General features: G+C 47.3%; 1 protein-coding gene across 2 annotated transcripts in view; it reads left to right on the top strand.

Annotated features, from left to right (window-relative positions):
• Positions 1–641: 641 nt before the first annotated feature.
• Positions 642–26,598, top strand: part of fndc1 (fibronectin type III domain containing 1) — a 202,318-nt gene continuing 176,361 nt past the window's right edge. For both annotated transcript variants that reach the window (XM_055639966.1, XM_055639967.1), the window contains exon 1: positions 642–789. In XM_055639966.1, the coding sequence (XP_055495941.1) occupies positions 726–789 (64 nt within the window). In that variant the 5' untranslated portion in view covers positions 642–725. The remainder of the gene's footprint in view (positions 790–26,598) is intronic.

Genomic DNA, 26,598 nt, shown 5'->3' on the forward strand with positions numbered 1-26,598 from the left:
AAAGATTAAATGGACTTCTTCTGACTTGGAAACGACATTGCTACTGACAAGCTAGACCTTGCCCCTAAACTTTAGATGTAGGATGTGAGTACTGTTGTAAGCACAGCAAAAATTCGTGATGTTTTGGGTCGCGACCCTTCTTCATACACATGCTGTGGGGAGAAGGCAGGAGAATGGGGTTAGAAGGGAGAGATAGATGAATGAATGAATGAATGAATGAATGAATAAGGTTATTGGCCAAGTATTCACATACAAGGAATTTACCTTGGTGCTCTGCCCGCATGTGACAACATGACATACAGTGACATTAAATCAGATTAGCCATGATTGAATGGTGGAGCAGGCTTGATGGCTAAATTCTGATCATATTACATGATTTAGGTAAAGCAGTGTGTATGATATTTGTCTATTGCACTTTCCCACACCAGTGACCTGTGTTGTAATGTGTTGGGGCTCCCAATGTACAGGAGTATTGCCTGGTGCATCTTAATTTCAGCCACATGGTGGTCAAAGTGGTCGGGGAGGGAGGGGGGCTTGCGCTGCCACCGCTCGTCGGAGGGGGGAGACAGTGGAGCCAGGAGGGAGAGAGGGAGAGGTTACTGGTGCAGGCAGGCGGAGAGTTAGCTGGCGAGTGTGTGTGTGGGCGGGCGGGGGAGACGCTGAAGGCTGAGGGGAGAGTTCCCGTTCCAGCTCGGAGTTGCAGCGTGGAGCACCCAGACCCAAAGATGCCCTCAGCGGCAACCTACCTCGCCCTCTCCACCATCATCTTCTGTGTGGGACCGCAACAAGGTCAGCACTGCATGCATGCATGCAATTAAAGCAAAACCAGTTTTACAAACAGTTGTGTGAGCAGCTTTAAAAACAACTCGTCAATTAGCAAAAAGTGGACAATGCAAAAATTCGTTTTCTCTTTGAATGCTTAAACTTTAGTAATTTGAATTGTTATTATCGATTATTATTTTGAGCTATTTAAACATAATGTGTTTTTCTGTGAAAGACTTTGCCTGTCGTGCTTTAGGGAGCGAGCTGGGTCTGGTTACAATCGCTCATCACTATACCGCATGCAATATATTTGTACTTAAGGAGTTTGCTGACTGAGCTGTCTTTCCCAATTAGTTGCTGCCTGCTATTTTCGTATATAGTTCTTGCATTCGGTCTTATTCCTGCGAATCGCATCTGTGATGTTGATTTGGAGAATGCTTTTTTTTTTTTGGTTTTTACATTTTGGGACTCAAACTGGGGAAAGTTGTCAAAACACTTTTTTTCGGTTAAAAAGGTTCACTTTCAGACTTCGCGTTGCCTGAACCAAACTTGGAAGAAATAACCTTGAGAATATATTTCACATGTTTTCACGATGTTGAATGTAACGTGAGCCCTTTGCGGTAAATATTGGTTGGTCGTTGAGTTTTAGCCAAAAGTGGATGAGACTGGGAGTTGCCGATATGCGTTGGTCAGACTTATACAATGTAGATGACGGTGGTTTGTCTTTGTATAGTGAGTACTAACATTTGTTGGATCCAGTTCAGTTTCATTGAAACAAATGTCTGATCTGATGGCTGGAGATTGCTTGGTGTCCAGTTCTATTTATACATTATTGTTCGGTGCTACAGTGTTTTAAAACTTCAGCTGTTTTTAATAAGGGGAATTAAAAAAAAAAAATACTGCCCAAAGGATAATTAGAAAAACATACAATACAACTCATTGAAACTGCTACTTATTGATTTGTTTGCCAAATAGGAGTTTACAATACAGTTTAATATACTGTATGCACAAATCTAACACCTGTTGAATTTAAGGCGATTGACTTGAAGTCACCAGCTTTAGCTTGATGCAAGAATAACGTTTAATTCCAACTCAATATCAAATAAGATTAAGAGAGCCGTCAGCACTTTAACATGCAAAATCTCCACAGAATGAAATATCACTTCAAAATTAGAAGTGACGATGTATACACTTGCAACATTGTTGCTTTATCTGAAGAACCCGTTTTGTAATGACTGAATAGAGGCTTTGTATTCCATACACATCCAATAAATAGATTTAGTGATCTTAGAATCAACCCTCCTTAGAACTTTTCTGTTTCTTATGGATGAAGAGATCCTGCGTCTTCAGAATTACTCCCGGAAACTCCTGCTATTGCCGCCCCATTATCATTCCTGCCAGGGTATTTTTCCAATCAACTTTAGCCAACTCCTCCCTCATACCCCTGTAGTTACCTTTACTCAGCTGTAATACTGACACATCTGATTTCATTTTCTCCCTCTCAAACTATATACGAGTCAGGAAGTCATGATGCATCTTGATATAACTTTGGTCTGGGTGCATTTGGAGTGTTGTGTGCCGATCTACAGTGCCCTCTATAATGCTTGGGACAAAGACCCATCATTTATTTATTTGCCTCTGTTCTCCACAATTTAAAATTTGTAATAGAAAAAAAATCACATGTGGTTAAAGTGCACATTGTTAGATTTTAATAAAGGCCATTTTTATACATTTTGGTTTTACCATGTAGAAATGACAACAGTGTTTATATATAGTCCCCCCATTTCAGGGCACCATCATGTTTGGGACACAGCAATGTCATGCCAATGAAAGTAGTCGTGTTTAGTATTTTGTTGCATATCCTTTGCATGTAATGACTGTTTGAAGTCTGCGATTCATGGACATCACCAGTTGCTGGGTGTCTTCTCTGGTGATGCTCTGCCAGGCCTGTATTACAGCCATCTTTAGCTTATGCTTGTTTTGGGGGCTAGTTCCCTTCAGTTTTCTCTTCAGCATATAAAAGGCATGCTCAATTGGGTTCAGATCGGGTGATTGACTTGGCCACTCAAGAATTTACTTTTTTAGCTTTGACAATCTCCTTTGTTGCGTTAGCAGTATGTTTGGGATCATTGTCTTGCTGTAGAATGAACCGCCGGCCAATGCGTTTTGAGGCTTGAGCAGATAGGATGTGTCTATACACTTCAGAATTCATTTTGCTACTACCATCAGCAGTTGTATCATCAATGAAGATAAGTGAGCCAGTACCTTCAGCAGCCATACATGCCCAGGCCATAATACCCCAGGGCTGCCAACATTGGGTGAGAGTTGGGAGTAAGAAATTGCGAGAGACCAAGCCCGGGGGGGGGGGGGAATTTGCATTTTTCAGCTTGAAATTGTGCAATATGGTGCATACAGTAGCGAGTCTTTTAACTGACACTTGAATGCAATATATATGCTTTAAATTGGTTTGGAGCGGTTTGAAAAGGGGGAGGCTGTGCGATCACTGATCATTGGCCTTGGGGATACCCGGTGAGGGAGTGGAGCAACCGAGTGGGGCGAGGGTGTGGAAGAAGGGTGTCCCCCCTCCCAGGGTAGGAACTGCAGTTACAGTAAGTGAAAATCTAGCAGGCAAGCAGGATGCTTTTACCAACCACCCCCATTTGAAGTCCACTATCTTCCACCGTTTCTACCCAGTGCTTGGTACTTACTTCCAGCAGCCACTGGTTGTCCTCCAGGACACACCGAGCCGCAGCCTGATCCATGCCGGTCACCTGGGCGAATTCGGCACAGAGACTCTCTCTCTCTCTCTCCCCCCTCTCTTCCGCTCTCTCTCCTCTCAACCCCTCTCTCTCTCCCTCCCCCTCTATCTCCCCCCTCCTCCCTCTCTCCTCTCTCCCTCAGTTCTCTCCTCCCCCCTCTCTCTCTCCCTGTCTCCCTCCTCTCACTCTCTCTCCCTCTCCCTCTCCCTCTCTCTCTCTCCCCCTCTCTCTCTCTCTTTCCAGAACTGTGGTTGCTCTTTTAAGTGCTTCTTGGCAAACTGTAACCTGGCCATCCTATTTTTGCAGCTAACCAGTGGTTTGCATCTTGCAGTGTAGCCTCTGTATTTTTGTTCATCAAGTCTCCTGTGGACAATGGTCATTGATAAATCCACACCTGAAGAGTGTTTCTGATCTGGAACGCATGAAGTTGGGGGGGGGGGGGGGTGAAGGTGGAAGGGGGGGGGGGGGGGGGGGGGGGGGGGGGGGGGGGGACTTCAAATAATTATGTGTGAGAAGTTGGACAGTAAAGACCATTTTCCTGGCATGGTATATTAAACGCTAGTGGGCATAGCTTTAAGGTGAAAGGGGTAGATGTGTGGGGCAAGTGTTTTTACACAGAGCATGCTGTTTGCTGGAACATGCAGCTGGGGGTAATATGATCATGGCATTTAAGAGACTTAGATGGGCACATGGCTACGCAGAGAATAGAGGGATACAGATCATGTGCAGGCAGGTGACAGTTTATCTTGGCATATGTTTGGCACAGACATTGTGGGCCGAATGGCCTGTTCCTGTGCTGTACTTTTCTTTGTTCTATCTTCTTATTTATTATTTTTTTTAATTTATTTTTTGGGAACTGAGCATTTATTACTAATCATAAATTATCTATGAGGAGGTAGGTGGTGGTGAATTGTTTCCTTGAACTGCGTGCAGTCCATCTGGTGGCGATGCAACACTGTTGGATAAGGAATTCCCAGTACAGGTGGAGGCCTAATGACATTGAAGAAACAACGATGAACAAAATATTAAAAAAAAAAAAAAAAAAAATTAAAAAAAAAGAAACAACGATGTACTTGCAATTCCACCAGGTGGCGCTGTACATTGGCTGCCTCGCCAACAGTCTGCTCTTTAGTCAGTAGTTAAATGTTGTTTTAGTGCATCTTCAGTTTTTCATTATGTGGGGGGTGGGGGGAGACTTTTTTTGCTCTTTCCTCGACGGATATGTGACTTTTTATTTATTGTATCTCTGTCTGAACTGTGGCCTAACATCGAGGAACTTGCGGCCTCTTGCTGGGGATTGACCGTGGGAGCTCCAACCGCAGGGAGCCTGCGGATTTAACATCTCGGAGCTGGCGGTCCCCGGTTAGGGACCGGCTTCGAGAGCTCCAGGCCGCAGGAGCTTCGACCGCCCCGATCACGGGAGCTTCGAACGCCCCGATCACGGGAGCTTCAATCGCCCTGACTGTGGATGGTTCCACTCCCCTGACCATGGGAGAAGAAGGAGGAAAGAAGATAAGACTTTATTGCCTTCCATCACAGTGAGGAATGTGGAGAAGTCGCTGTGGTGGATGTTTATGTTACATTTTTAATGTGGTTGCGTGTTTTGCTGCTTTTTTGGTATGACTGTATGGCAAATCAAATTCCTCGTATGATTCACACATTTGTTTTGTTTTCATACTTGGCTAATAAAATCAATTACAATTACAATTCAGGATGGTCAGTGATTTAGCTCGGAACCTGGAGCTGAGAGCGATCCTATGTGCCAGCTCCCCATGTCATTGTTGCTGGAACTTAAGGGTTTGTGACCCTTGGTGGGTGTGGGAGGTGCCGTGAATTAACCTGGGTGAGTGATTGTGGTGTCTTTCTTACCTGGTGCATGCTATATCAATGATGGACTGAATGAAGGCAGCTGGAACTGCAGAAGCTAGTTTACAGAAAAACTCACAAAGTGCTGGAGTAACTCAGCGGGTGAGGCAGTATCTGTGGAGAACATGGATAGGTGACGTTTCACGGAGTGCTGGAATAACTCAGCGGGTCAGGCAGCATCTGTGGAGAACATGGATAGGTGACGTTTCACAGAGTGCTGGAGTAACTCAGCGGGCCAGGCAGCATCTGTGGAGAACATGGATAGGTGACGTTTCACAGAGTGCTGGAGTAACTCAGCGGGTCAGGCAGCATCTGTGGAGAACATGGATAGGTGACGTTTCACAGAGTGCTGGAGTAACTCAACGGGTCAGGCAGCATCTGTGGAGAACATGGATAGGTGACGTTTCACAGAGTGCTGGAGTAACTCAGCGGGTCAGGCAGCATCTGTGGAGAACATGGATAGGTGACGTTTCACAGAGTATTGGAGTAACTCAGCGGGTCAGGCAGCATCTGTGGAGAACATGGATAGGTGACGTTTCACAGAGTGCTGGAGTAACTCAGCGTGTCAGGCAGCATCTGTGGAGAACATGGATAGGTGACATTTCAAGATGGGAACACTACTCGGACTAATTGTAATAGGGGGGTGAAAGCTGGAAGAGACAAGGCCATGCAAGTGATAACTTTCTCTCCTTAAGCTTACGGTGGCACAGCAGTAGAGTTGCTGCCTTACAGCGCCAGAGATCCGGGTTTGATCCTGACTACGGGTGCTGTCTGTACGGAGTTTGCATGTTCTCCCTGTGACTGAATGGGTTTTCCCCAAGTGCTCCGGTTTCCCCCACACTCCAAAGAGTATGGGTTTGCAGGTTAATTGGCTAATGTAAAACATTGTAAATGGTTCCTAGTGTGTAGGATGGATGGTGCCGGTGTATGGAGTGATCTTGGTGTATGGGGTGATCGCTGGTTGGCTTCGACTCTGTGGCCCACTGTATCTCTAAAGTCCAAAGTAAAGAATCAAAAGAGAGTTGTTGAGGGTGACGACGTTCCATCCTGTGGTGTAAAATGTTAGTAGAAGGGAACTGATCGGGGGTTTGTCTGCTCAAGGAATTACTGGAGGATCTTGAGGCCTCCCTGGTGTGGAATGGGTGTATAGCAGGACTGGACTACAATGGTAAATATGAGGCAATGGAGGTCAAGGAATTGAAGCGGACTGAATGTGCGTTTGCGGTTGATGAGGTGCCATTCAAGGTAACCTCTTTGTCGAGTTTAGTTTAGAGATACAGCCTGGAAACAGGACCTTTGGCCCACCGAGTCCGCGCCGACCAGCGATCCCCGCACATTAACACTATCCTACACCCACTCGGGACAATTTACAAGCCAATTAACCTATAAACCTGTACGTCTTTGGAGAGTGGGGGGAAACCGAAGATCCCGGAGAAAACCCACGCGGGTCACGAGGAAACCATACAAATTCCTTAAGGGGCTGTCCCACTGTATGAGCTAATTCAAGAGCTCTCCTGAGTAAAAAAAAAAAAAAGTCGGAGCTCGGGACGTCTCTTAGCGGCTTGTAACGCTAATGGCAGGCACTCGGGAAACGTGGTAGACTCGTGAAGATTTTTCAACATGTTGAAAAATGTCCACGAGAGCCCCAAGTACCTAGAGCTGTTACCGTAATTCTCCGAGTTCGAATCAGGGGAAACTGGGGAGAACTCTTGAATTAGCTCGTACAGTGGGACAGCCTCTTACAGACAGAACCCATGGTCAGGATGGAACTCGGGGCTCTGGCTTTGTAAAGCAGCAACTCTACCGCTATGCCACTGTGGTGCCCTTTGGACTTGGGCTGAGAAGAAGTTTGAAACGGGTTCTGGTGACACTTAAGGTATCTGCAGTGAACAGATTATTGGTGAGTGCCACTTGACAACACTGATAATACCGCCCACAAAAGTATTTTGCTCCAGGGAGCGACGGGCTTTATGATTGGAAATGAAGATGATGACTTTGTTCCTACCTGTAGTCAATGGATGGAACTTCCTGCTAGGCCATTATTTTATGTCAAAGAAGTTCAATAGTGCATTATAAGGGGCCTGTCCCACGAGCATGCGACTGCATGTGGCAAGCGCGACCAAACAGGAAGCGGGGGCCGCCCGGAGGTCGAGTGAGTGACGTGAAGTTCGAGCGAAGTCCGAGCGTGACGTATGGCGTCAAGACGCTGCTTCGAGGCGGCTGCGGACCGAAAGGCCGTTGCCGCGTGGAATTTTTGAACAGTTTCAGTTTTTCGGAGCCCCGTGCGATGTCGGGACCAGCTCCGCACAACTCCATACGGCTCCGGCGATCGAAGTGGGACCGGCCTCGCTAGGCGGTACAGCTCAAGCGACCACGTTAGGTCGCGCTTGCCGCATGGAGTCGCATGCTGGTGGGACCGGCCCTTTAGTTACATATGCAACCGCACAGTGAAATTCTTTTTGCATCTATTACACAAGCGGGCGTCGCCATATTTTGCCCCCATTACTCAAAGTCCAAAGACCGGCCTTCAAGGCGCTGGAGGCATGACCCCGGTTCACCTTTCTACCGGCCCGCAAAGTGTCCATCAAATTTGTTGCTAACTTTTCAGATGATGGTTTAGAGTTGGCACGGCTCAATTGGGTTATGATTGTATATTTTTCATTGCTTCTCTGAGAGGCTATGGTATGTGAACACTTAGCCTTGCCATATTATAGTGGAATGCTTCTAAAGGAGAAGGTTTTTTTTGACAATTCAAAGAAACTCCCCTTTCATAGCATCTCTGTAGATATGCAAGTTCAAGTTTTAAATGATCGGCATTTAAAAAAATATTGGCCAAGGCATTGTTACTTCTCTGAATAATGCTGTGGGATCTTACTTTTCCACGAATCATTAAACAAATCCATGATTACACCTCTTTTCCAGGGCAGAGCTCCCTCTGTAAAATAAACTGTGACCTTACATTATGTGCTCAAGAGCTGCATTAATATCTTCATCTAATATATGGAAAAAGTGTTTCTGCATTATATCTGATGCATCCCTTATCTAGAGATCATATATTAAATTGATGTTTGGAACAGGGAGGTGGAATAGGGTGATTTTTTTAAGGGTGGCGTGGTTGCGCAGTGGTAGAGTTGCTGCCTTACAGCGTTGGTGACCGGGTTCGATCCCGACTATGGGTGCTGTGTGTACAGAGTTTGTTCGTTCTCCCCGTGACCTGCGTGGGTTTTCTCCAAGATCTTCGGTTTCCTCCCACACTCCAAAGACGTACAGGTTTGTAAGTTAATGTAAATGTAAATTGCCCTAATGTGTGTACGATAGTGTGAATGTGCGGGGATCGCTGGTCGGTGCAGGCCCGGTGGGCTGAAGGGTCTGTTTCCTCCCTGTATCTCCAAACTAAATCTAAACGTGCTCCCATATAAAGCAGTTTTCGAACCATTCAAGCCATGGAAATATTGATGATATATTCCTATTGAGTTTTCTTAATTGCCCTTGATGAAAATTCCACCCTTGTAGGAATAATTATCTCCAGGATCTACCACCCAGGTGGTCTTTTTCAGGATTTAATTCATGCTTTCCGTACCGGTATAAATTCTTTCTCTTTATCAAACCTGTTGAATCCTTTTAATATTTTAAGCATATCAGAGGGATTGCTGCTCAGTCATGTGCATAAAGGAAATTGTCTAGATATGCTTGGAAGACATAAATGCTGGAGAAACTCAGCGGGTGAGGCAGCATCTATGGAACGAAGGAATAGGTGACGTTTTGTGTCGAGACCCTTCTTCAGACTGGATATGTTTATTATCTTTCACATTTATTACAGTCATGTTACGGGGGAAATATATTCACAAGTGTAGGTAACTTGCCATCCTATTGGCAAACATCTAGAAATGAAGATGTAATGATGATCAGGGAGCGTGTGCTGCTGTTTAAAAGGGAACAGAATAATATTACTCATTAAAAATTGTTAGGACACAGTGCAGCTCTTGCTTGTTCTTTAAATCAGTGCCACAGGATCTTTTACATCCTTCATGTCGCGGGGTGACGCCTGTATGGTCGTGAGTAGTCGCCCAAAGAGTTGCACCTTTTTCTGGTCGCCGCTGGATTTTCAACGTTGAAAATTTTCGGAGACCTGCTGCGACTATGACGGGTGCCGGCAAGTTGCCGAAAAAATTGCATGTGGGACAGGCCCTTTAACATCTTGCCCATATTAGGCACATTCAACAGTGCACCATTTCTCCAGCTCTGGACTGAAATGATGGCCCATGTTTCTGTGCTTCATTGTGTGGAGCGAGACCAGAGGTTGCAATTTTTTGACTCGATCGCAAGAGCTGGCAATTAAGCCAAACCTCATGCCTTCATCTCAGTCCATGAACAAAATTTGGAGTGCAGCCTTTTGCCAAAGCATCGTCAGCACTTGGTTTTTCTTGGATTCGTTCAAACGGACTAATTGGAGGATCTGGCAATGGTGCATCTCAAAGTCGTGCAGGAAATCACAGAGAAAGTCACAGCTAGAAATACAAGCTGGATATTCAAAATAGAAACAGAAAACACTGGAAATCAGGGAGCACTTCCATAAATCAGACAGCATTTGTGGAAATGATACAATGATGATGCAATTTATTTGTTGTCATTTGAACCTCATTCAGGTTCAAACAAAATTTGGTTTCTGCAGTCATACAAACAAGTAGAAGAACCAAGACACAACACAATTTACACAAACATCCATCACAGAGAACCTCCTCCTCTCTGTGATGGAAGGCAAAGTCTTATCTCTCCCCTGCACTCCTCATTCTCCTCCCGATGTCAAAGTCAAAGCCCCTGGCGGGCGATGGTAAATACGTTCTGCGGCCATTAAAGCCGTGCCGGGCGATGTAAGGCCCTGCTCCGGGTCTTGATGATGGAGTCCCCGGCGAGTGCTAGCAATTCCCGCGGCCATTTAAAGCCGCGCCGGGCGATGTAAGGCCCTGCTCCAGGTCATCCTCAACCCCGCAACTCGGGCGGGAGAAGTTGCCGTTGCGGAAGCCTCGAAAAGCGGTCTCCCACTAGGGACCCGCGAGCTCCTAGTGTTACCGTCCACCGGGCCGGCGGCTGGAGCCTCCGAATCTCTGTGGTCGGGCCACAGCAGCGAGCCACCACAGCTCCTCCCGCTCCGGCCTTGGCCAGCTCCGCGATGGTAAGTAGTCCACAGGCTCCGCGACTGGGGCTCCCAGGTCGTTCCGGTTGGAGGCCGCTCCACAGTGCTAGGCCCCAACGACAACGGAGACCCGACAGAAAAAAGGTTGGGTCTGCCGCGCAGGGAAGAGATTTAAAAAGCTTCCCCCGCCCTCCCCACACACATACCCAGTTAAAAAAAACACTATAAACTACACTCAAACTACACTCAAACAGACCAAAAAAAGACAGATGGACTGCAGAGGCCACTGCGACGCGAGTCGTGCCGCCCACCATCCCGGGAAAGAGAAATGAAGTAGACATTTCAGGACAGAAAAAAGGAACTGCAGATGCTGATTCATATAATAAAATGACACAGAGCTGGAGTAACTTAGAGGGTCAGGCAGCATCTCAGGAGAATGTAGACTGGTGACATTTGTCTACCTGGGGTGACACATGAGGTCAAGTTTCTTCTTCAAACTGATTGTGATGTTTCGGGCTGGGACCCTTTTTCAAACTTCTTCCATACCTCAACAGGTTCCGAGCACGCAAGAAACATAGACAATAGGTGCAGGAGTAGGCCATTCAGCCCTTCGAGCCAGCACCGCCAATCAATGTGATCATGGCTGATCATCAATGATGTTGAGCTCTTCTCCTGACACATTGGTCTCTGGGCTTTATTCACTTGGAAGGAGTCCTCGCCTCCTACTCCCTAACCCTAACCCTACTCCCATTTCCTATCTTCCTCCTCCTCCTCCTGGACTTCCCCTCCCAGCCTTCTACCTTCTTTGGATATTCCTATTTCCAACACTGATTAGATTAAATTAGATTAGATCCTTTATTTGTCATTCAGACCTTTTGGTCTGAACAAAATGTCGTTGCCTGCAGCCATACATATAATAATAAACAACAAAACACACAATAAACACAAATTAACATCCACCACAGTGAGTTCACCAGGCACCTCCTCACTGTGATGGAGGCAAAATCTTAAAGTTACTGGCTCTTCCCTCCTCATTCTCCCTCTGTGCTGAAGCGATATGTTGTTACCCCACCGGGCGATGGTAGTCAGTCCCGCGGCTCAACCGAGCTCCGCGAACGGGCTGGTTCAAGCTCCGCGGCCCGGGGTGGCCGAAGCTCCAGTCCAGCGGATGCAGCTGTTGCCGTGGGAACTCTGGAAAACGGGCACCAGCCTGTGACCTGCGAGCTCCCGACGATGTCGTCCACTCGCCCGCAGCCGAGCCCCGGATTCAGGTCGCCGCCGCCGGAACGCCGTCCCAGCCCCGAGTCGTGCCGCTGCCACTGGAGCGCCGTCTCAGCCCCGCACCGGGCCGCTGCCGCCGGAACTCCGCCGCAGCCTGATGACGGCAAGCCTCGCGCTGGTGAGTCCTGGCTGGCTCTGTGTCCAGAGCCTCGAGGTAGGTCGCAGTTGGAGGCCGCCAGCTCCGCCATTAGGCCTCAGCGCAGACGGGAGGCAGAGAAGGGGGATACGACAGAAAGAATCACATTCCCATTTTGCTGAACAGCTTTGCTCAGTCCACCTGGGCCTACCTGATCTCTCGGTTGCTAAGCACTTTAACTCCCCCTCCCGTTCCCACACTGACCTCCCTGTCCTGGGCCTCCTCCACTGTCAGAGTGAGGCCCAACGCAAATTGAAGGAACAGCACCTCATATTTCGCTTGGGCAGCTTACACCCCAGTGGTATGAATATTGATTTCTCTAACTTCAAGTAACCCTTGCATCCCCTCTCTCTCCATCCCTCCCCCACCCTAGTCATCGTATCAATTCACTGTTGTCCTGCTGAGTTTCACTCTTTGTATCACTCGTTTCACCATTCCCACAGCCAACAATAGACCATGTCGGCTCCAACTTTCCTTGATCTTTGTTGCTTGTTGCATACCTTTCATTCATTTGTCCTGTGTGCCTTTACATACCTCTTGTTTCCCTCTCCCCTGACTCTCAGTCTGAAGAAGGGTATCGACCCGAAACATCACCCATTCCTTTTCTCCAGAGATGCTGCCTGATCCGCGGAGTTACTGCAGCTTTTTGTACCTATCTTAAATCAAGCTTTGAAATGAATGAACAAGAGCGTTATTCTAAAAACACACAAATCAAACGCGGGTAAAATGCGAGGTGCATGTAGTTGGTTTTGAAGGGAATTCCTGCACTCTCTGCCGACTCCCTTTACCTTTCCAGGTAGTCACCCCGGCACCATGGATCTGGCCACCTTGCTAAACCACCTGTGATTCTGAGGCCGACCAGCTGCAGCCGGTAGTGACTGTCTTGTGAAAATCGTCTAGCATTTCGACAGTCGTGCGCCAAGTGTGCTTGAGGGCCCTGCTTCGTTTGGGAGCCATTTGCAATGTCGTTCGTACTTGGTCCGATCTCCGTGGCAAGGATTTTCCCAGTGAAAAAAATTCAAAACTACGCGCGCTTTAAACCCGTGTGGTCACGTGGTGCGGCACTCAAATCAAGTGGAGCGCCGAGGGCTTACGGGCGGCGCATGGTTATGGACGTTGACGCACGGTGACGCATAATAAATTAGCGTAGGAAATGTTCGCGCGTACCTATGCGCCACCACGTGCTACACGTATGCCGTCAGTACGCCAGCGTATGCCATCAGTACGTCAGCGTGCGCAAGGGATACGTCACGCAGGTAGCGAGCAAGGGTTTTGAGCATCCCAAAATCCTGGGGTGCCGCGCGTTACCGTGCATCACTGCATGCGCCATACGCACGAAACTACGTGCCAACCAATTTTTAGGATGTCACGAAAATGCCGTGCAAATGACGCCCAAGTGGGACAGGCCCTTTACACGATCAGCCAGGAGCTGCAGCTGAGCGCATTTCCCATGGCTGTAGTCTCCATGGGTGCAGGAAAATTCCCCAACATCCCACAACCTGCTGGAGGAGCACACCACTGTCCTCACTGTCATTCTGACTGCACTGGACCTCAACTTATCTTACTTCATCCTCTGCTCAGCTTCCTCATCAAAGCTCGCAAACCTAAGCCTCCGCACTTAGTCCCAATCACAGCATTTGACCTCGTGCATAGCCACTCTCAAAACCTACTGCTTTAAAATGGCTGCTCCAGTAGCGCCAGTAGGGGACTAGGGGTCATAGGCCCAGAATTATAGGGCGTTCTTTTAGGAAGGAGATGAGGAGGGATATCTTTAGTCAGAGGGTATTGAATCAGTTAGATAGATTTTTGATTAATATGATGTCAGGGCTTATAAGGAGAAGGCAGGAGAATGGGGTTAGGAGGGAGAGATAGATCAGCCATGATTGAATGGCGGAGTAGAATTGATGGGCCGAATGGCCTAATTCTGCTCTTATCTCTTATGACCTTATGTGCCTCTTGTCCTTTCCTATGCCACCACTGACTTTCACTGCTGCAAACTAATGGCCATTTTTTAAAATCTCTGAGTTTTGCACCCTGTTGAAACTAACCTGCCTTAAGGGCCTGTCCCACTTAGGTGATTTTTCAAGCGACTGCCAGTGAATGTCAAGTTGCCAGCACTCGCCTGAAAAACCAACAACTGGAACGGCGACTGTCAGAGTGGAACACGCACGCAAACGCACACGCACACACAGACACACACACACACATGCACAGACACACAGACACATACATACAGACGCACACACACCTTCCTCCCTCGCCAGCGGGGAGCGCTGTCTGAGTGAAATTCACACGGTGCAAAGCCAATGTGATACCACGATGAACAGGAAGGTTGGCGCTGTAATTAAGATGGCTAAAGCACAGTGTACGGTAAGTCCTTTAAAAGAGGGGAGGGGGAGAGAGGAGGGAGAAGGAGTGGAGACAACTTTTAAGAAGCCAGAGATACATGGCTGTGAAGCTCGGCGGACATTTAACTTTACCGGTCGGTTATCCTTGGTTCTGAAAACTACTGCTTACATTTTTATCCCAATGAGCCAATGAAATTCACCGGTCAGCACCGGCTCCAACCTACGAGAACCTTTGACCTCCTGGCGACCCGCCTACGGCACGTGAATTCTCGCTGCTCTCCACGGCGGCTTCATTCTAGTCGCGGCCAATTTTTCAACATGTTGAAAGATTCACGGTGGCCATAATGAGGCCGCGACTAGTTCCCAGTTTGCGGGAACTCCTCGCCACCATGAAGGCGACTCCCTGGCAACCACCCGCGAACATGTGGCGACTGCATAGTCTCCTGCAGTCGCCTAAGAGGGGCGGGCCCATAACTCATGATTCATTCAATCATCGAACTTTTTTTTCAAGTGGGTAGACACGAATCCTGTTTGTAAATTCTTGCTGGGGTCAAAGTATCACAGCAAAACCTCCGCACCTTCTCCAATGTCTCCATGTCATTTTAAACACGTCGGCAACTGGCTCAGTCTGATGCAAGTGTAATAAAATCAAATTGCTTTTTAATGAGGAGTTTTTATACTCTCACAACCCTCTGCACCTCTTTAGGGTGGCACAGCTGCTGCGCCAGAGACCCAATTTCCAACCTGACTTTGGAGTGCAGGCCGTGTGGAGTTTGCACGTTGCTCTCTGTGACCACGTTGGTTTCCTCCGGGTGCTCTGGTTTCCACCCACATCCCAAATACGTGTGGGCTTGTAGGTTAATTGCCCCTGTGTGCAGGGAATGGATATGGAAGTGAGTGGTGAAGGTGGCACAGCACATCACTGGCAACTGTCTCCCGGCCATTCAGGACATTTTCCACAGGCGGTGCCTGCGGAAGGCACACAACATTATCAAGGACCACAGCCACCCAGCACGCAGACTGTTCTCCTTGTTACCGTCAGGCAGGCGATACAGGAGCCAGGCTGCATGTACCACCAGACTTAAGAACAGGTTTTACCATCATGCCATCAGGGTTCTGAACTCATAAGCACATCGTATATGTAGATTATTTTATTTTATTTTTTATTTATTTTTTATTTTTTTTGTTTATTTTATTAGAAGTTAATACAGCACAAAACAGTACAGTGGCACCTAATTTTAGGTGCCAACTATGTAATACCGTAATCCATTCTATGTACAACCTCTAGTTTTATGTTATAAGAAAGAAGTAAGCAGAACAAGAAAAAGAAAGCAATAGAAAGGGGAAAAAGTGGAAAAATAGATGGTAGAGAGTAGAAAAACGTGAAGTGTGTATATAAAAAATAAAAAAAGGAAGAGAGAAAGAGGAAAGTAGAAATAGAAGAGAAGGCCCCTTAAAAGAGAATTTTTCAAATCTGTATTCGGAGATGTAGCTCTATCCGCGTCATGAACTGAAATTAGCAATCCTTACGGCACCGCTGCATCACATGATTCCAAAAAGTCGACGAAAGGAGACCAACTCTTTAAGAATTGGTCATATTTATCTATTAGTCGGAGTCTCATTTCTTCAAGGCGTGCTATGTCCATCATATTCCTAATCCACATTTTAACAGTTGGTGTGGTTGTATTTTTCCAAAATTTAAGTATCAATTTCTTTCCAATTATTAACCCATAATTAAAAAAAAACATTTTGATCTTTATTTAAATTGGTATCTTCTCCTATTATTTTTATTTATTATTATCTTTTATCTGTGTCACTGTGTCACTTTTATCTTATCTTTTTTTAATATCATTGCTGAGGTGACCCGATGTCTTGTCGAACACATTTCATTGTACCGTTGACCCTGTGTTAACCTCCATCTGACAAAAAAAAACTGAACTGAGATAACATTGAACAAGTGTGAACAGGAGATCAGTGATTAGCATGGGCTCAGTTGGCCGAAGGGCCAGTTTCTTAGCTGTGTCCCGAAACTAAACTCGACTCAATTCATAATTCTCTGACACAGCCATTTGAAAAATGTCTCTGGAAGATTATAAAGCTAGAAGAGTAATCTAAAGGTATGACTTTTGTGTGAACATACTGCAGCAGAAGCAGAATTTGTGCTTGGCTTGAAGCAGCAATCACTTCCATCCCTTTCTTTCCTGCTCACTAATTTTCCCGAGGTCTTCCTTTGCCAGTTTCTTAGTGTTTGTGTCTGTTTGGAAGCCAGTCAGACATACGTCAATCTGTATTTTTGTAAGAATAAACCATATATTGCCTCATTAGTGAAAAAGTATGACTTTGTAAGAATTGTCTGTTGCTGTCATTAGCAATCAACTGGAGAGTTTAAAAAGGCTCATGAAACAACCAGGAACGTGTGGATTGAGGAGAAGGTATAGGATGCTTCATGCTGTCAGTTCCTTGGTTTGGTTTACAGCGTGGGAACAGGCCCTTCGGCCCACCAAATCCGTGCCGACAAGCTCTACTTGCACTCTTACTTACTATCTATCCCACACCACACCAGGGACAATTTACAATGATACCGAGCCAATTTACCTACAAAATTGAATCTCTTTGAGTGTGGTAGGAAACCGGAGATCCTGGAGAAAACCCACGCAGGCCACGGGGAGAACGTGCAAACTCTGTACAGACAGCACCCGTGGTCCGGATCGAACCCGGGTCTCTGGCGTTGTAAGGCAGCAACTCTACCGCCGTGCTGCCCTAGCCCAAAGAATTCTCTCCAATAGTTCCCCTACCACTGACGTGAGGCTCACTGACTTATTATTCCGTACCTTGCTTCTTAAGCAAAGAAACAACATTGGCCAATCTCGAGTCTTCTGGGACCTCCCCTGTGGCTATACAGCATGCAAGGATCTTCATCAATACTCCTGCAATCTCTCTTGCCTCTCTCTATAACCTGGGATAGAACCATCAAGCTCTGAGGATCTATCCACCTTAATGCTCTTCAAGAGACCCAAGGCCACTTCCTTGTGAATCTCAAATTGCCCTTGCACATTAGTTTTCCCTGTATTAATCTCACTGTCCTCCATGTCCTTCTCCTTGGTGAAAACAGATGCAGAATACTTGTTCAATACTTCACCTACATCCCCAGACTCCAGGCACAAATTATTTTCTTTATCCTTTAGTAGTCCTGTCATCTCCCTGGTCACCCTCTTGTTTTTAATGTTGGTAGAAAAAGCCTTGGGATTTTCTTTAATCCATCTCACCAAAGCCCCTTTTTGTCCCTTCTAATTGCCCACTCGAGTTCTTTCCTCCTTGCTTTATGTTCCTCAAAGGGCTCAGTGTATATTACATAGAAACATAGAAAATAGGTGCAGGAGAAGGCCATTCGGCCCTTCGAGCCAGCACCGCCATTCATTGTGATCATGGCTGATCGCCCCCAATCAATAACCCGTGCCTGCCTTCTCCCCATATCCCCTGACTCCACTATCTTTAAGAGCCCTATCTAGCTCTCTCTTGAAAGTATCTGCTGGCTTCCACCGCCCTCTGAAGCTGATGCTTCCAAATCATGGAATCTCACGGAATCGTGGGGAAACGCAAGCCTCTTCATTACAAGGTAAACAATCCGACACAATACTCCAGATGTGGTGTTTACCAGAGCCCTATACAACTGCAGAAGAACCTCTTTACTCCTATACTGAAATCCTCTTGTTACGAAGGCCAACATTCCATTAGCTTTCTTCACAGCCTGCTGTACCTGCACGCCAACTTTCAGTGACTGGTGTACAAGGACGCCCAGGTCTCGTTGCACCTCCCCCTTGCCTAACCTAATCCCATTTAACTAAAATGTGCAACACATAACTACAGCATGACATTTGCAAATCAAACGCATTCTATTATATCTTTGAAAATCAGTTTTGCTCCTGTTATTTGTTCGGTCAAGTCAAGTTTATTCGTCACATACACATACGAGATGTGCAGTGAAATGAAAAATGGCAATGCTCGCGGACTTTGTGCAAAAAGACAAACAAACAAACAAGCAAAAAAAACTACAAACAGAATGGAACAGAATCACATATTCTTTTACATATTAAATATTGTGGGCTGAAGGAAAAAGGGAGAAAAAAACGCAATTTAAAAAAAAAGCAGTAGAGTGGTGCAGTAAAGTTAGTCCCTGGTGAGATAGGAGTTTACAGTCTTAATTACCTCTGGGAAGAAACTCCTTCTCAACCTCTCCGTTCTCACAGCACGGCAACGGAGGTCACATCACTAGACGACTAAAGTATAAAATGACAGCAAGATGGAGTTGCATTATCACAAATGTCTTGTTGTTTTCAAGGTGTATCATTTATTTCTTGACAGAATATGATTTGGCTTCATTCTCTGTATCAACAGAACACATATTTTCATTTTTGGCTTGCAAATCCACACGTGCCATAGATTAAGGGTTATAATTCATAATTGAGATTCAGATCAGTTTGTTCGGATTAGTTTACACCAGGGCTCAATTAAACACCATGTTTGTGTGTCATGCTCAGAGTAAACAGTATATATACATTAATGATGAACATAACATTGTGGGACTCATTGCCACAGAGGGCAGTGGAGGCCAAGTCAGTGGATGTTTACAAGGGGGAGATAGCCAAATTCTTGATTAGAACGGGTGCCGACAGCGTTATGGGGTGAAGGCAGGGACCTGGGGTTAGGAGGCAGAGATCAGCCATGATTGAATGGCGGAGTGGACTCAATGGGCCGAAGGGCCTAATTCTACTCCTCTACCTTGTCAATAACGACAATGGTTTGTGCAGGACAGTGCAAAGATGCAAACTGAAGCAAAAAAATAATGTGCAATAAATTGAAAGTAAGAGTGCATGACATCATCTCCATGGCAGGGGTGTATATAGCATACCCAATGTTGAAAATGAAAGCTGTGCAATGAACTCTTAGAATCCCCTCTGGGTAAATATCAGTTATTCTCTTGAAACATCAGCACTCTGTGCCTGGCAGAATGTTCCGTTTTTTAAATACATTTCATTTGAAAATGGTTAGGGGAGAGAGAACGTCGGCCAGGGATGCAGTTAGGGTTATGTGTGGGAGTCGATGGGAATGTTTGGATAGTTAAATGGGATTTGTGTAAATGGGTGCATAGTGTTATAGAGGGATACAGTGTGGAAACAGGCCCTTCGACCCAACTTGCACTGACAGACTAACATGTCCCAGCTAGGTAGTCCCAGCTACACCAGTCCCACCTGCCTGCGTTGGGCCCATATCCCTCCAAACCTGTCCTATCCATGTACCTGTCTAACTGTTTCTTAAAGGTCGGTATAGTCCCTGCCTCAACTACCTCCTCTGGCAGCTCGTTCCATACACCCACCACCCTTTGTGTGAAATAGTTACCCCTCAGATTCCTATTAAATCTTTTCCCATTCACCTTGAACCTTTGTACTCTGGTTCTAATCGGGGCAAGAGACTCTGTGCATCTACCCGATCTAGTCTTCTCATGAGGCTGCTTGATGGTCATGTGTAGACTCAATGGGCTTTTTCCATGCTCTATGTGTTGTTCGATTTTCTCCCATTCTCCGTCCACACTGCGGCCTAACACCGAAGAGCTGGCGGCCTCTTGTAGGGAAATTCCAACTGCGGGAGCCTGGAGGACTTAACATCGTGGAGCTCGCGGTCCCTTGGTGAGGGACCAACTTCGGGAGCTCCAAGCCGCGGGAGTTTCGACTGCCCCGACGCGGGGGCTTCGATCACCCTGACTGCAGATGGTTCGACTACCCCGATCACGGGGGAATAAAGAGGGAAGGAGATTGGACTTTTTTGCCTTCCATCACAGTGAGGACTGTGGGGAATCCACTGTGGTGGATGTTTATATTAAGTTTTATGTAGTTATGTGTCTTGTTGCTTTTTTTTTAGCATGGCTGTATGGTAAATCGAGTTTCACTGTACATTAATTGGTACACAACAATAAAATACCTTTGAAGTAAATATGATCCACAAAGTCCCTGTTGCCCAAATCATTTTGTCATTCCCTGGAGCCTGAGGTCTGTGGACTTCCACAGTTCTGCATGTGTTTAAAATTAGATCACCACGTAAGTAGTTATTTATTGCAACAAAATCCATTACCTTACACAAAATGCTGGAGTAACTTAGCAGGGCAGGCAGCATCTCTGGAAAAAATGGATAGGTGACGTCTCGGTTCAGGATTCTTCAACAGTCTGAAGAAGGATCTCGACTTGAAATGTCAGCTGTCCATTTTCTCCAGAGATGCTGCCTGACCTGCCGAATTACTCCAGCACTTTGTGTCTTTCTTGGTAAGTCAGCATCTGCAGTTCTTTATTTCTCCATTAGGATTCAAGAGTGTATTAAGACAGCGATGCCAAACATTTTCTTTATGAAACTAAAATTGACAGACTATTCCAGGGTGTAATATGGGCCAACCACGATCAGCCCCACAGGCCTGGACTGGGATATGGACCGCTCGTCTTTCTCAGCTGCTCCTAAGATGGGAATGGGAACTTTCACCGCATCCTGAGCCGGGAATACAGACCTTCACGGCATCCCAAGCCGGGCCTACCAACCGTCACCATCCTCAGGCCTGGCCCATTGACACTGATGCCAACTCTGGACCTCACAACCTTTCCAACCACTGCATGGCCGGGCCTACAGACTCTCATCGCACCCCTGGCCGCTCCCAGACCAAGCCCACTAACAATGACACCAACCCATTATCTCCCAGACTGTTTTCAATCTCATCACGTCTGGCCATCTCCCCTCTACAACCTCCACCCTTGTTGTTCCCCAGCCCTGCACTACCTGCTCTTATCTCCTTCCCAAAATCCACAAATGGGAATGCCCTGGCAGACTCGTTGTTTCTGCCTGCTCCTGCCCCACAGAACACATCTCCAAATACCTTGCATCCATCCTATACCCCCTTCTCCAGTCCCTTCCGACCTACGTCCGAAACAGCTCACGCGCCCTTCAAATCGTCAACAACGTTCAATTTCCAGGCCTCCAGCGCCTCATCATTACTACGGACGTTCGGTTCATTTGCACTTTCATCCCCTATCAGGAATGTTTCAAGACCCTCATGTTTGTCCTTGAACAGAGGCCCCCTACTCAATTTCCTCTTCTCCGCCATGCAGAATTTGGCCCTTGGCCTCAATAACTTCTCTTTTTTCCTCTCACTTCCTCCAAGTTATGGGTATAGCCATGGGCACTCACATTAGGGCCCAGCTATGCCTGCCTTTTTGTTGGTTTTGTTGAACAGTCCCCATTCCAAATGTACACTTGCAACGCCCCCAAACTTTCTCTGCTACATTGATGACCACCTCAAAACATTGATGTCACTAACTTTGCTTCTAACTTCCACCCTGCCCTCAAATTCACTTGAACTATCTCTGACCCCTCGCTCCCCTTTCTTGATCGCTCTTATCTCCATCACAGGGCACAGACTATTGACTGACTGGGGCTCCCACAATTACCAGGACCACACATTCACCCACCCATGCGCTGGCAAAGACGCTATACCATCCTCTCAATTTCTTGGTTTCCCCCTCATCTGCTCCAAAGATACCTCTTTCCATTCTAGGCCATCGGTAAAATTTATTTCACTGTTCCAGGTGCCAGCATCTCTACATCGGCGAGACCAAGCGCAGGCTCGACGATCATTTCACTGAACACCTCTGCTCAGTTTCTCTTAACCTACCTGATCTCCTGGTTGCTCAGCACTTCAATTCCCCCACCCATTCCCAATCTGACCTTTCTGCCCTGGGCCTCCTCCATTGTCAGAGTGAGGCCCAGCACAAATTTGAGGAACAGCACCTCATATTTCGCTTGGGTAGTTTACACCCCAGCGGCATGAATATTGACTTCTCTAACTTCAGATAGATAGCCCTTGCTTTCCCTCTCCACCCCCTTCCACTTCCCAGTTCTCCTACTAGTCTTACTGTCTCCGACTACTTCTATCTCTGTCCCATCCACTCCCCTGACATCAGTCTGAAGAAGGGTCTCGACCCGAAATTCCTTCTCTCCAGAGATGCTGCCTGACCCACTCTGCTACTCCAGTATTTCGTGTCTACCTTTGGAAATGAATTTGTTCTTTAGAAAACTCGTTTTCCCCTCTGTCATAGATGGATCCTTTACCCATGTATCCTTTGAATTCCATGGTTGTGCTCTCTCAGATTCAGATTCAGATTCAACTTTAATTGTCATTGTCAGTGTATAGTACAGAGACAACGAAATGCATTTAGCATCTCCCTCGAAGAGCGACATAGCATATGATTTGAATAAATATTTACATTAGCATATATACAGACATAGGGTTTTTCCTGTGGGAGGAGTGTCCGGGGGGGGGGGGGGGGTGATTGGCAGTCACCGAGGTACGTTGTTGAGTAGAGTGACAGCCGCCGGGAAGAAGCTGTTCCTGGACCTGCTGGTCCGGCAACGGAGAGACCTGTAGCGTCTCCCGGATGGTAGGAGGGTAAACAGTCCATGGTTGGGGTGAGAGCAGTCCTTGGCGATGCTGAGCGCCCTCCGCAGACAACGCTTGCTTTGGACAGACTCAATGGAGGGGAGCGAGGAACCGGTGATGCGTTGGGCAATTTTCACCACCCTCTGCAATGCCTTCCGGTCGGAGACAGAGCAGTTGCCATACCATACTGTGATACAGTTGGTAAGGATGCTCTCGATGGTGCAGCGGTAGAAGTTCACCAGGATCTGAGGAGACAGATGGACCTTCTTCAGTCTTCTCAGGAAGAAGAGACGCTGATGAGCCTTCTTGATCAGAGTTGAGGTATTGTGGGTCCATGAGAGGTCATCGGAGATGTTGACTCCCAGGAACCTGAAGCTAGAAACACGTTCCACCTCCGTCCCGTTAATGTGGATGGGGGTGTGCGTGCCGCCCCTGGACTTCCTGAAGTCTACAATGAGCTCCTTGGTCTTCTTGGAGTTAAGGGCCAGGTTGTTGTCAGCGCACCATGCTGCTAAGTGCTGGACCTCCTCCCTGTAGCCCCCCCCCCATTTCCCCCCCCCCCCCCCCCCCCCCCTCCCGAGATGCAACAAGGATAGAGCTACTTTGATCCTTTCCTTTCACCACATTCGAAAACATAATTCTCTGACATTTCCGTTACCTCCACCGGGATCCCACCACCAGTCAGATCATCCCTTCCCCACCCCTTCACACCTTCCCCAAAGACCGCTCCGTCCGCAACTCCTGCTTCACTCATCCCTTCCCACCCAAACCACACCCTCCCCAGGTACTTTTCCCTGCAACTGCAAGGGATTTAACACGTGTTTCGATACCTCCTTTCTCTCCTCCATCCAGTTGCTCCAGCAGTCCCTCCGGGTGAGACAGAGGATCACATGTATCTCATCTAACCTCATCTATTACAATCGGCGTTCTCGACGTGGCCTCCTGTACATTGGCGAGACCAAACGTAGACTTGGCGACCGTTACGCTGACCACTTGTGCTTGGTCTGCCAAGGCCTGCTGGATCTTCTGGCTGTTAAGCACTTTAAAACACTTCCCATTCCAATATTGACCTTTCTGTACTGGGCCTCCACCATTGCCAGAGTGAGGCCACAAGCAAACTGGAGGAAAAGCACCTCGTCTACCGCTTGGGTGTCCGACATCCCAACTGTATGAACATTGACTTCTCCCATTTTAGGTAACTATGAAATCCTCCACCCACCCTTGCTCCCTTTTCCTCCAACCCCATCATCTCCCTGCCCCCTTTTCTCTTTTGTCTCCTACCTTCTGTCTTATCATCTCGGGCCTTTGTCCAACATACACATAACAAATAAAACCCTTGCCCTCTATCAACCAGCCTCCCCCCCCCACCCCCAGTAATCCGTCTGATGAAGAATCCTGACCCGAAAGGTCACAAATCCATGTTTTCTAGAGAGGCTGATTGGTCCACTGAGTTACATAGAAACATAGAAACATAGAAAATAGTTGCAGGAGGAGGCCATTCGGCCCTTCGAACCAGCACCGCCATTCGTTGCGATCATGGCTGATCGTCCCCAATCAATAACCCGTGCCTGCCTGGTTATTAATTAACTGTACGCAATATTTCAGATGTGGTCTTACCAGAGCCCTATACAACTGCAGAAGAACCTCTCTACTCCTATACTGAAATCCTCTTGTTATGAAGGCCAACATTCCATTAGCTTCCTTCACTGCCTGCTGTACCTGCACGCCAACTTTCAGTGACCGGTGTACAAGGACGCCCAGGTCTTGTTGCACCTCCCCCTTACCCAACCTAGCCCCATTGAGCTAATAATCTGCTGCCTTGTTACTTCATCACTTGGTGTTTTTTCTTGTAAACCACCATCTGCTGTTCCTTGTTTCTGCAAACTACTCACTAGCGGGTGGCTTACTGAGTCGATATATTATGAGCGTTGGGCCGTTGCTCCAACATCGTGGAGCTCTGGTGCGGAGAGCTTCCAACGCGGGCGGCGCTGAATGGCATCGTGGAGTCCTTGGGCGCCTGCAGAGGGTCTTATTTATCTATGCGGACTTTAGAAATTTGTTGCGTGATGAATACAACAGCGCACACACATCATCAAAATAAGATGTTTCTTATGGTTGCAGAGTCTGCATTTATAACATTATAAAGTCTCCAGGTTTTTCCATTGGATACTGTTGGGGGGGATGACCATGGAGAAGAAGGCTGCAGCTGCCAGGTTTCTGACTCTGAGGCAGTGTAGAGCACAGTGCGGTCAGATAGGGCTATGGTGCTAGAAGACTTGATAGCTTGTGGGATGGGCAGGAGATTCTGTGGCTCCAAGCTGGCGTATTGCCAGGGTCAAGGATGTTTCAGAATGGCTGCAGAACATTCTCAAAGGGGACGGTGAGCAGCCATGAGTCTGCCCTTTGGTAGCAATGGCGTTGGTAGGGAAAGGAATGAGGTCCTGCAGAGTGAATGTAAGGAGATGGGGATGAGATAAAAAGCAAGGCCTCGAGGGGAGTAATATTTGGGTTGCTTTAGTGGCAAGTGGTAGTGAGGCCAGGAATGGAATGATAAACCAGATGAATACGTGTCTGAGGGGCAGGGATTCAGGTTTTTGCACCTGAACTGGAGGGGGAGCAATATCCTGGGGGAGAGATTAGCTGGTGCCACACAGGAGAGTTTAAACTAATTTGGCAAGGTGCAGGCCTCCAGAGCAGGGAGGAGACAGATGACAAATTGCGACAAATACTATAATCAAACGGAGCAAAATTAGTCTATAGGACAATGAGATCTTGGAGTACTGGTGCGTGATTACCAGTAAGTGGTGTGCCGGAAGGATCGTGTGGTGAAGAGGCCACTTGGCGGCTTGGTTTCATTGGGAAGGGTACCGAGTACAAACGTTGGCACATCAATACAATACAATACAAATCTATTGTCATTTGAACCTCAAAAGAAGTTCAAACGAAATTTGGTTTCTGCAGTCATACAACAAGAAAAGAACCAAGACACACAACCAACACAATTTACACAAACATCCATCACAGTGAATCTCCTCGTCACTGTGATGGAAAGCAAAGTCTTGTCTCTCCCCTGTGTTCCATTCTTCTCCCGATGTTAAAGCCCCCGGCGGGCGATGGTAAGTCCCACGGCCGTTAAAGCCACGCTGGGCGATGCAAAGCCCTGTTCCGGGTCTCCCTCAACCCCGCAACTCGGGCGGGAGAAGTTGCCGTTGCGGGAGCTCCGGAAAGCGGTCTCCCAACAGGGACCCGCGAGCTCCCAATGTCACCGTCCACCGGACCTGCGGCTGGAGCCTCCGAGCTTGACAAGTCTTTCAGTTTGAGTTTAGTATATTGTCACAAAAAGCTTTTGTTGCATGCTAACCAGTCAGCATTGATGAAACTGCACATTTTTGCAAAGGTAAGTTTATTTACAGGTACTAATCACAATTAAAATAATAATCTAAGGGGTTGTCAATATAAAATAAAGAGGTATCCAACTAAAATGTTGTTACTTTCATGCAAGTAGCACTGGAGTCTCTGTGGTGCTCAGTGGTCCCAGTAAGCTGCCAACGTGCCCAAGGACACCACGAGCTCCTTATTCAGTGACCTCTGGACATATAAGCTCAAAAGCGGGGTGGGTGGGCAGGCAGGCAGTTGGCCTGGGTACAGCCCTCAGCTGCCGGCTGCCACGACCCATGCTTGGCCAGCTTGGCCAGGCTCAGCTACAGAGTGATCAAAGATCCCTCGAACAACCCACACCCCTCCGCCCCAGGTGCCCAAAGTTCAGAAGGGTGGGACACGTACTCCCGTGTACAGGAACTGCCACGCGGGACCCCGCTCGCTACCGGATGGTGAGACAG

Source organism: Leucoraja erinacea, chromosome 8, assembly GCF_028641065.1.
Source record: "Leucoraja erinacea ecotype New England chromosome 8, Leri_hhj_1, whole genome shotgun sequence".
In the NCBI taxonomy this organism is placed as follows: Eukaryota; Metazoa; Chordata; class Chondrichthyes; order Rajiformes; family Rajidae; genus Leucoraja; species Leucoraja erinaceus.